The 12,153-nt window shown below is 44.7% G+C and overlaps 2 protein-coding genes across 3 annotated transcripts in view; both read left to right on the top strand.

The window, feature by feature from the left end:
• LOC126532007 (uncharacterized) overlaps positions 1-12,153 on the top strand; it is a 73,696-nt gene that overhangs the window by 7,900 nt on the left and 53,643 nt on the right. The window lies entirely within an intron of this gene.
• Positions 1,044-5,362, top strand: LOC140218361 (uncharacterized). The gene is made up of 2 exons (XM_072288086.1): positions 1,044-1,241; positions 4,298-5,362. Exons 1-2 carry the CDS (start codon positions 1,050-1,052, stop codon positions 4,532-4,534), a joined length of 429 nt encoding a protein of 142 aa, XP_072144187.1. The 5' UTR covers positions 1,044-1,049; the 3' UTR covers positions 4,535-5,362.

Raw genomic sequence — 12,153 nt, forward strand, 5'->3', positions numbered from 1 at the left:
CTGCTGCTTCATTCAAAATATGCCTTTGTGCCCAGGTAACCATATTATTCGTAAACTCCTCAAATCACTTGGAGCCAGTGAGTACAACGTTTTTGATATATCCGATTCACCGGTAGCAGTATGTGAGGTGCACAATGATAAAGAGCCTGTAATTATAACGGCGGTTGTCCTCGAAGCTTGTAGCCTACGCAAAGCTAGGACAACAGCTAGGAATTCAGCGAAGAATATTACAGTGTATTAAGTCTGGGAGCCGAGTAGAAAAACACCAATCCAATGACGATGAAAAAATTCCAACTCCGGCCTTTTCTTCACTCTGCAAATCGTCGGTTGCAAGTGATCCTGAAGTAAGCCGTTAAGAATATATCAGGGAAGCTGCTTTGCATTGTTGGGGCACATGTCATCATAACTAATCACCAATGAACTTCAGATACTGCTTACCTTGATTATATCGTTTATGTGTACATTTAACGTACTCAATAACGATATTGTTATAATCGCCGGTGGTGTGTGAAACCTAGGCCAAGAGACTCCGAAATAGTTAGGCTGCTTGATTGATAAAGATGGACTGGGGCCTTCTTAGTGGAGATTCACAGAGCCTTATTAATGTTCGAATGGCGAGTATTTTAAATCTCATTTGCAGGAAAGCTAGTCATGATTTCTTGAAGAGCACATCGTTTGCTACAAACTTTGGTAGCCCAAGACATAAGCGGAGCGCTTCCCGTTCCAGCAATACTAGTGGACGTAGCTTATAAGCAGAGGCGCCGGAGAATAACACACCGCCGAACTCTAGTATAGGTCGGATATACATGCTGTAAATCATTAGGACACTTTTGGCCGATCCCTGCGAGGGGGTATATGCGGAATATTTTAACGTCATCATCGTCTACATCAATCCAGAGTGAGTAGCAGAGCGGGTTTCCTTTTTGGACTCGTACGACCATTTTCTTAACTCAGCCGATTCTTGGCCGATACCCTTTAGTGGGTATTAACCACTCTTGGAGGCAAACAGATACAAATAACCCAACATGTCTGCTCAAGGAACGTCGCCGATGGCCGCCAGCAGCCCGGAAGCTAAGACGGCCGAAAGACAGGTCGCTGAGGCCGTTCCCCTGGCCGGTGCCTTGGTTCCCGTTGGCGGCACTCCCGTTCATCCCGTCCACGTTCCTCCAGCCGATGATTACGAGGATGAACCGGAAGATCTCGACGACGGTCCAGCGAAGCAGCACAAGCACGCTTTGCAGGTTGGTAGGCTTCTTTCCTATCTGAAGGGACATGCGTTAGTGCTTCAAGTTGACAAACCGTCGCATTTTGCTAGGAGACCTGTCATAGGCCAAAACCGTTGTTTGTAGCTGAAAAATTTACCGACCGCCATGTCGGGTAATCTCCCCGTTTAGAGACCATGTGAAAGGCAGCGTTGTTTACATTGTACTTTAGCATTATATACATAGCTCATCTGGTTTGTTTGCTTTCTTTTTTAAATATAACGGCTCCGTGCGCTATTTTACGAAATATGGCGCCCTCTTCCTGTAGTACTCCGACTGAAATCATGATGGAGTGCACGGAAGAAAGATGTGCTCCGACTTCGAAATCCGTAGCTTTGGTATCGTAACCCGAACCGCTATTCACGGGGTCATTCGAATTGGGGAGGAATTGTCGGCCTCTTTAAACATGTTTCTCCGAAATGAAGGCATAAATTCGCAGGCAAAAAAAAGCATTGAAAGATAGTAATTCTAAGAGACTAATCTAACAGTATATAGGTAGGCTGAATCTTTGGCTTTCATCGTCGTCATTATCATAATCATCATTCGCCAATTTTATCACCTCAAGGTCGCCCCTCCCGCGACCTTCAATTACTCCTGCTTTGCGTCCGCTGCCTCTGTGCGGTGACTGCAAAGGCAAATCATTGGTTGCGCTAGCAGATTTATAAAAAAATATAGATATGCGAAAGAAGAGTCTGAACTTGAAATTACGTTATTTCCAACACCAGGTGCGCCAGAACATAGCGCACGCAAAGCCACCACTTCTATCCGGTCGCCTAGCCTGTGTACTAGCAGCAGATTGCCCCCAAGATATGGCCGCGCTCAGCCGCGCCATGAGCACCTGCGGTTGGGCTGGGAGAGCGGACGTGCAATCACGTGCCTCTCCACCCCGCTCGCCCCCCCTCCCGCACAACAATGGCCGAGCGAGAATACGGTATGCGTCAACCCACCGTTCCTCGTGGATGACCCTCGCACGCTATCCATCGCACCTATATATAGCATACGGCGCGATATCTTTTTATCGCACTTGAACCTTATAAAAAAATTAAATTATGGGGTTTTACGTGCCAAACCATTTTCTGATTGTGAGGCACGCCGTAGTGGAGGATTCCGGAAATTTCGACCACCTGGGAATCTTTAACGTGCACCTAAATCTAAGTACACGGGTGTTTTCGCATTTCGCCCCCATCGAAATGCGGCCGCCATGGCCGGGATTCGATCCCGCGAACTCGTGCTCAGCAGCCCGACACCATAGCCACTGAGCAACCACGGCGGGTCTTGAACTGTATAAGGAACCTCACGGCGACGCCGACGGTAGAAATTCACCTGCAGTCGCCCTATAATTGCCATCGCATTAAACCCATTTTCGCTACTGCATCTGGTAATAGCAAAATGATTGCAAGCACTGCGTCCTCTACCACTCCAAAATCACATCTATTGGACCGTCAGCTCGTATGTTTACGCACGTTTATTTCGCTCTTGCTGCATGTGTTGGAGTGCGCATGCAAAAGTAGCACTACCAGGTTCATGGGCCGTCAGGTCCGTGGATCTGGTTGTCGGGCCGTACTGGTGATGCTGTACTGGCTGTTATCTTGCCTTGTCACATGTGTGCGAAGAAAATGGTTTTCCCAGTCCACATCAAGCAAAATGCCCCAGAGCGAGAAAAAAATAAGCTGTGGTGTGATATTGAACTCAGTACTCAGCGTAGCAAGCGGAGAGTCATTAACGCCAAGAACAGAGAAACAAACAAATATTTGTGTTCGTAATATAGTTACCAGTTATTAAATTCTTGTGCACTTTACGCACGCTCTACTCTAATCATGTGGTCTTGTACCGTTAACGCACTGAATGCCCGGAGCCAATTCTAAATACGTTTCATTAAAAAAAAAAAGCGAACCCTCAGCAGCGCTGCCCGCCATCGGAGCGAGCTACAACATGTAGGTTCTCCCTCGTGTCTGCGAAGAACCCCACTACAGCAGTGACTACTTTATGTACACGAAGCAGCATCGAACCGCAAGCAGGTACGCACGCAGCATAGTTTGCTTGTACACGTGTGCAGAAGCATGACGGGCCTATTTTCGCTGACTTTTCAATTGTTGCCAGTAAAGTGGTAAAGTAACAAAAAAAAAACAGCGTAGGCGGATGGGAGGTGGCGTGAGTGCTGCGGGCTAAGCAGCTAGCGGACGTGCGGGACCGGTTCGCTGATACACGCTAATGGGATATGGGCCACTTCGCTGGTCGATCTTTCTTTTTTAATGCGCGAGTGCGCTCGAAACATCTTTATGCAATTTACGGCCCTTATTGTGCAATTTATGGACGAATGCGCACGCAAGTGTACTGACATAGCAAATGCACCCAAAAAGGGCACCTGTTAAGGGCGTCAAAGGCTTGCTGTAGCGGTAAGAGTTTTCTGAAACGACAACCCGTGTTGTGATGAAAACGGAAAGCCTGAAGCGCCAGGTGCAGGGCACAGTGAAGGCACCACGAGCACTGCAATATTCTCCCTTTCTTTTTTACGGACTGATGCAGTCTGCGATTTACCAGCTGTTTTACAAGAATTTAAGGCAGGGATGTTGCTAAGCAGCCCACGACACATCCAAATTCCTCTAATTCACAATATCTGCTTTTCCTGCCTTATACCGTCATGTCGCGAACCCCGATTCTCACGGCAATGACGTAGCAGTATAATATGCATCGTATGCGGAAAGTGCAGATCTACCGCAAACGTTTACGGTCCGTTGAAATCTCCCGCAAAACTTAACATCTCCGAAGCCTCGAAGTGCAGCCCTGTATTCGAATTTCTGGCCTACATCCGCTACTGATCCGCCTGTATATATATAAACGGACCCCATTGTTTCGCGGGGTTCTGCCGGCTGTGGTTGAAGCTGCTAGAAAATCCAACGCGAAACTCCAGAATTTATTAGAAGGAAGCCGCGCTACGGCGAGACTTCCAATAGCGTGAAACCGATGCCGGCATGTATACGGGGCTGCGTACCACATGCCAATGTATGACCGGTTGCTTCCTCATCGCGACGCAGGCTGCGGAGCACAGGCCGAGCCTGACGCTCATCTTCGGCTTGGCCGTCGCCGTCATCACCCTGGCGGCCGTGGTCACCTTCTATGAGATACAGCCCGGCAGGCACGATGGGACGAAACCACCATCGGTCACTACTACCTCGGCGTTTCCGAACTCTTCAAACGCGGCCGAAACCAACGTCACCCAAGATGGGAAGGCCGACGGCAGCGCCGCTGAAGAAGCTAGCGCTGTTATTTAGAAGCATACTGCCAGCCCAGTTCCCGCGGACAATTTAATTACACTCTTGCGCAATTTTGGCCTTCATATTCTCGATATTTATTGTATTAGCGTTGCATTAGCGTTATGCTCTTATTACCAACAGTTTTAAGTAGTCCGTACTGTCGTTTTTGCTTCATTGGTTTGCAGATTTCAGTTACATTCGTTCACTGCAGCGTCAGCTTCACTGAGCATTACAGGTCAGAAACTCTTCCGCATCTCAACAGGAATTTGCGTACGTGGCAAATTTCTTATACAGACATTAAAAAATAAAGGCTCCTACTTAATCAGGCGGACATTACGAGCCTATGAATCGATATTTCTTTCGCCTTCAGTAGAAACAAGATTTCGATTCAATTGTCAGGGCGATGAAGGAATGAAGTTTAACATTACGTGGTTTTTTGGCGACTGGTTCATCATAGGGAATAAATAAAAGAGCGCTAAATAAGACATACGGACCGTCCAGGGTACATTTGTGCTACTCCCTTTTTTATCTCCGTCTTTGTGATCTTTTAATATATTTCACAGAAATGCAGATGTTACTATATAAATATAACGTCGCATGTAAAACGCACAAGGCGAAAACAAAAATTTAGGAACAAATCGGCGAAACCATATCTTCGCTGAAATTCGTGTTCTAATAAAATAGGGGTGCAAGTTAACACTGACAAAGACAAAGGAGACAGGCGCTAGTACAGTCTCCTAACAGCTATGCATCAACAGCTATAGCCCAACAAGAAGTATTCGTAAGTGTTCCGCATGGCATTGTTGATATAACTCAACGATAATACAATGAAGGAGTAAAGCAACTTGTTCTATTACACCAGTTATTCGGTAACAAAAGCGTAGAAAGCTGATGTCATGTTCTGTCGACTGAGAATAGGACGCCCATATGGTACTCATTCTTACCTGCTGATTGGTAGTGAACCTCCCCCTCTGTTGCAGGTGTGGGGAGAAGCCGACTGTTCTCCACGTCTTGGTGGGGTGTCAGGAAGCTGAGGCTGAACGATAAAAGCACTTCCCTCTGGAACAGCGACGCCGTATTCCCCTTGCTCCGGTTTTGTTTCTTGGAGCAGAAACAATTTTTGACCATAAATTAGTTTTCAATTTTTCACAAGATGTCGATTTATTGTGGGTTATGAGCCCACGAGATTCGTAGCGCATCCTCTCACCAGTGGCTGATGCTGCAATAGTAGCCACCTCTATGGCACATGCCTCCAGGCTCTTTTGAGGGAGTAGTGCTACTTGTAGCGACGTATTTTAGTTTATCACATCTTCGTAGTACATCATTTCTTCGTAGATTATGTTATGTGTCATTGTTTAGTTTTATTGCAAATATATTTACGCACTTTTCAACGAATATTTTTTTGGCTTCTATATAGCCATGTTTCATCTATGTCTCGATATTCATTATACATTATACGGTACTCATTGTTACCTGCTGAGTGGTACTAGGCAGTAAGCATAGACGTAATTAGCTTAGTTGAAATAGAAATCTCGAAAATAATGAGAGAAAGGGAAAATGATAGTGGAGGAAAGTTCACTATCACTGTAGTCTCAGCGCTATTCGGCCACATCAGGCCCTTGCGCCAATAAGCTCCAAATATCATCATCGTCGTCGTCATCAGTTATTATTCCAAGCCTTAACTTCAGCATTCAAAAAGCCAAAATTGTTCTAATCGACTTTTTTCCTTATCGAATAGAGTAGGAAAATCAGAAGATTACAGACCTCAAGCATCCAGCATCAGATATCGCATATTTTCTTGCTTCTTAAGTTAAGGGCAAAACATAACTATGGAGACCAATGGCAAAAGAAGCCATTTATTGAATGAACACAATGCCATTAATGAACGAGAAGAACAGAAACAGAAGGGCTCGATTTTTGTTAATCGCGACCATATAAAGCCAACAACCAATAAAGACAAGAAAAGCACAGTAGTAAATACCTTAGTAGAAATAGAAATTTATAAACTAACGAGAAAAAGAGAAGCTGAAAATGGGTGAAGCGATAACTGGACCACGGTGGAAATACAACGGCGATGTAGCCGCAGCCCAGTTGGTAGTGCAACGCATGCCTAATGCGGATGTCGTGGGTTAGTCTCCCACCGGCGACAAGATAACTTTTGGTCCACTATCATTTTCCCTTTCCCTCATTATTTTCTAGATTTCTGTTTCAACTAAGCCAATTACCTCTATGCTTCCCTTGGTTTAATTTTCTGTTGGCTTCATGATGCTATTAGCATCTCTGTTTTGTTGGGCAGCTGTTAACTTATGGAATATTAAGCAAAACCATCAAGCGTTTAAAGCAAATGATTTATTTCGTTTGCATTTGAGCTGCAGCCGCATGACCGCATGCAGTGTGTATCAGAAATTAATTTAACGTTTTCTGAAAGCACGAAAAATTTGCGATTAACGGTTTTTTCGAGAACGCGTTCACCTCAGTTGCAGACGTTTTCAAAAAAAAACTGATTGCAGTAACTAAATTATTAGCTGTAGAAATTGAACTGCCTTATTAACTGAAGCGGTCATGCCATCAAGCCTTACGCGAGACTTGCGATCCGTTGTCTGAAGACTTCGCAACCGCTGAAATTGAGGCGAAACCATCTTTCATGATTATCCATGTCATGAAAAGCATTTCTGAAAGGTATAAATGAAGCAAAAATGTGGATAAACTTTTTTCTGAAGATGAAACTGTAGCTTGGGAGCTCCTGTCTAAGTGAATGGGAAAAGAGCAGTGTTTTCCTCAGTTACCACTCCACCAAATTTCATGAATTATGTTGCATTTAAAAGAAAAAGTTACAATCCAGTGACTTCAAGAAGCGGTTTTATCATTCCAACTGTCCATTCCTTTATGAAGTTGTTAAAATTGGCAAACTTTCGCAAAGCACAACTATGAAGTTTGCAACCCTGTAATTCAGCAATAAAACACGACATCACAATACTGTAAATATCATTTAATGATGCATCAAAGCGGACAAAATTGTTGTGTAATACTTAGCTTCTAAATAGGTCAGTTAGATGAGAGTAGGGCTTTCGCAAAACCCTTGTAAACGTTGTAACAGCTTCATTTAAGATATGAATGAATACATCAAGTTTGTTCGCTTTGGATGTTCTCATGGATTCAGTTTACACATCCGCGATATCTGTTTTCGGTGAACAGTTGCGAATATACAAAGTTCATGCTTCTATTTTTTTCAAGCTTACTGATTTTTAGCAACTGTTGCAAAATAATTCCGGCAGTACATCAATGTTTAATTTCACACAGCCACTAGAATTTGACTTTCTCTCTCAAATACAACACCTTTCTTTAAAACTGGATCAGAGGTTAACTTAGAAATGTAATTCTGTGTTTTAGACTTCTTTGAATAGGCAGCATCGGAGCTAGGCCTGAGCTATTCTTGAGTGCGTTCTTTAATGCTTCGTCAGCCCCGTAGAGTTATCGTAGTGGCCTATACGTACTAATCTAGGAAAAGTACTTACAAGTGGCTAGATTGACCCTCTGGTGACCACGAGATCGATGAGATCAAAACGTCACCTAGTGGGCACCCGGATCGTGGGGTGTAAGGTGACGCCAAGCACTCCCTCCAAGAAACTGATTACGCAGCGGTTCACCGGATTCAATCTTTTGCCGCTGCTTTTGGAAAAGCCTGAAAGAATGCGATTCCATCGCTTGCAGCGGCACAGAACGGCCAAGAACGAGGCAGTTTTCACGTGACTAGGAAGCGTGACGACCACAAGATGAGCACGCTTGCCGTGGTTGCGACGATTCTATGGCGCCGACTGTTTAACGACGACTAAATGGTTACCATGAGATAACGACATTCGAGTGACGACGTTCGTATGATGACGATAGTGTGAGTACGGTGGCGCTACCACCATCTTGTGACGGTGATGGTGTAACTACGGCTGCATGGCGACCATGAAATGGCGACACTGCAGGGACGACGATGGCATATATAACGATGATGGTGGGACGGCGAACGCACAACGACAGCGTGATGCCGGTGCAGGATTTGTGCCGAGGGTATAACACGAAAGCGTGGCGGTGGTGGTGCAAAGAGGGAAGTTGCAGAGATGGAATGAAGACGCCTGTACGACGACTATCGGATGGCGACGACTGTATGACGATGACGGCGCGTGGACGATGGCACTGCCGACAAATAGATGACGAAAGTGGCGTCGTGACAAAGCGGGACAACAAAGGTATGATGGCAATGGGTGGGCGACATGTGCAATTGCTGCAGCAAAATGACAACGAAACGACTGCGATGGTCGTTTGACCGGCGACATTGTGACGGTGACGCGATACCGAGAATGGCATCAAGACGATGCATTGCGGGCGACAATATGATTACAATGGCCTAAAGACGGCGTAATGACGACGTGACATTGCAGTGACAGGAATAGAGCAAGAACTGCGGGAAAGTAACGATGACATGGCAGCGAAATATTGATCACAGTGTCATGACGGCCATGAAATGGCCATGACAGAATGACGACAACAGCATGACAACGACAGCAGGATGATGTTTAAGCTTACGCCTGCATTCATTTGTATCACGTGCCGCCGCGTTCCGCATTATTTCGCACTATATCTGGTGTTTGTTTGCCCTATGCTCTAGTACCGGCCACTGAGGCCGCCTTAATTCGCACTATGTCCCCATCAGTGGCTATGTTCTGACCTTACAAGAAACTTGTGACTAGGCAACTAAATGCTCCGCATTTAATAGTTAGTGTGCTTAGTTTGAAACAAAAAAAAACATGTCAAATGTTTATAGTGAGTTTGTGCTCACCTTTTCGGAACAAGACAACCCCATAAGTACTTCGCCTTCCATATTTTCTTTTAAAGTTTGGTCGCATTTTATGACACCTCCAAGTAATTCTACAGTGACTCCCGCCTTAGCGGTATCTTCGAACAGGAGCGAGAGCAAGAGTAAGGCTATATTGATTTCCCGATGTAATCTTTAAATGTGCTATTGCTGTCCCTATACTAGTTCCCTCACTTTCCCCTTTTATTCCAGGGTTCGCTTCTAACCGCAGGAATTAGCTAACGGCAAAGTGAATCTTGCTGCTGCCACTACCACTCGCCTTCAAACTAAGATTCTGCCTCGATCTGTTTTCTTATGCCGATAGAATGGGAGCGGGGGCTAGGATGGCTAAGATAAGGCTTACTTTTCTGACCAGGAAAACCGGAAACTCCAGCCGTTCGATTCAACCCACGTCCGCTAGGGGTTTTTCTTTTCATCCGTCGGGCAGGTGAAAATCGAAGTAGCTTGCTTTTGCTCCAAGGAAGGTGGAAGGCCTTCCCTTCCATTTTTCCTGAAATTCCGTTACGCTTACCTCCGCACTTCGCTGTGCTCTAGATTAACTTGCCTCGCTGAACTAGATATCTTTTGTGATGTCTGACTTGGAGGCACTAAGGTTTAACATACTTCACAGGAATCACCAGAAACCTTACACCGACACCATTCTAAAAAAAAAGGGAAATTCTCTCGCGGGCGACGCAAACCGGAAGCGGCAAAAAGATTTCTCCTTGTCTGCAATCATATCCGTATTCTTTGCGCACTTCCTTCAGTTAGCCGTTATTGCGAGGAGGAAGCGAAAAAATGTGGCGACGTTATTGGTACCTTATCGCGAAATACGGTCTCATCCTCTCGCAGCCACCACACGGAAAGCAAATTGCACTGATTTTTAGTGAGCCCCTGCTACAACGAGCTCCGAGCGCTGCAGGATTTCGCATTATCAGGTCGAGAGAATTTCCGGGAACAATTTCACTGTTGCAGTTTTTATCCGATGTGTCTCCAACCTACCGTCGTGTGCGTACCACCAGCTTCGACGTTCAGTGGCACCTTGCTATAGAAACAAAATGCTAGTATAAAAACGTATGCAGATCTAACGCTCAAACTTGGAATATGTGCTAAAGGTAGCTCTTGTAAAACTTAGTGAAGCCACTCTAGCGATGACAAAACACACAAACACAATGCTGCTCACCACGGGCGCCACACACGCAACTGATTTATTACAGTAGTTATACGACGAGAGAACAAAATGTTCAGAATAATGTGCATGCACACAGGTTTATACTGTCCAAGAATATTTTAAAAAAACATTGATTCCTGTAAAGGAAAAAAACAATGCATCGAACATTGGCATGCCTACTTTAATTCATTCTACAATTTCAACTGTGCCCTGACATATACTTTCTATTTCAAGTTTTCTTTCACTTCCTGCAATTTAACGGCCGGCTTCTTGGGCAATCCCCCGTAGTTAATACGCGCCATAATGTAATAAGGAAGCGCCATAATGTAATAAGGAAGCAAGCAAGCAAGAATGACGAAATGTGCATGCAGAAAGAAGTACGACAAATAGGCAAGTACATTTAAGGCTTCTTCTACACCAGTGCATCTCGTGAAAAGGAATTAGGAAGTTAGAAGGTTATTATGGGAAAGCGGAGTGCGATAAAATATATCTCAGCGGTTTTTAATTCATTTTTCTTGAAAGGACATTTTTTCCGCATTTGAATCGCAAAATTTGAATAAGGAATAATAAATTATGTAAATATAGTAGATAATGATGAAATTAGGGAAATTTAAACAGGGTAATGCTATTGTTTCGCCCAGCTAATTATATATGGCTTACCAAACGTTTCCATTGCTGTAGCCTAGCCCCGATGTCCCCAGTTTACGTAATCCTGGCTGAGTTTACGTAGGACAATAAACTACGTAATCAGCCGAAGCGCACGAGGTAGAATCTCCAAAGGCCCTTTCGTTGAGTGGAGAAGTCCCAGCTGGAGACGAAAAATGAGATCGACAGACTGCAGCTCACCATAGATATAGCAGAGAAGATATACCGGCGCACCAGATGTATGTAACTAAGAATTAAATAAAAGGTTCGATAGGGCAACGGTACGTCCTTAAAGAAAGTTAGAATGGCTGGTTAGGCCACGAGGCTGCCCGAAAGATTACCTGATTGCGTGGCACAATGGAACACATCGTTTTTTTGTTTTTTGTTTTTTTCGCTGGCACGCATGGGAAGGCAAGCAGAGTCTATTTTGCCTGCTTTGTATGACCTCACGGCAACAGAAACGGCTACGAAGACTGTTATGAGTTACTTGCAGAGCACAGGACTGGATTCGAAACTCAAACTACTCTGTTAGGCAGTTATTGTAAATACACTTTCTTTCTTTTTTTCGGTCATCAATCCACTTTCCTCGTCCATTTTCTTTTTTTTTTTTTGGTTTTGTCCCTTTGCGTTCTTGATCTGAGCAGGATATCAGACCACAGCAGAATAGCTCATGCCAACCTCTCTGCAGTTTTCATATTGTATTATCTCCTCCATCTTCAGGTTCTTGAAGATAGTGACTCTTGCATCACGACTGGCCGCAAAGTTATCAAAAGCTTCGTTTCCTTTTTATGTGTTCAAAATAAAAATCTGCTAAGCTTTGCTCCGTATCGTGTGCAGGATGCGCACGAGAATCCCTACTCTAAGTTCAACCACCCAATGTCCCGGCCAGATCATCTGCAATCTAAGTACCCTAAACATTAAACACCACAGATTCTTGCACACACGAAGCTTTTGCATGGCCTCAAACTAGGCGAGAAG

This window comes from Dermacentor andersoni, chromosome 5, assembly GCF_023375885.2.
Source record: "Dermacentor andersoni chromosome 5, qqDerAnde1_hic_scaffold, whole genome shotgun sequence".
In the NCBI taxonomy this organism is placed as follows: Eukaryota; Metazoa; Arthropoda; class Arachnida; order Ixodida; family Ixodidae; genus Dermacentor; species Dermacentor andersoni.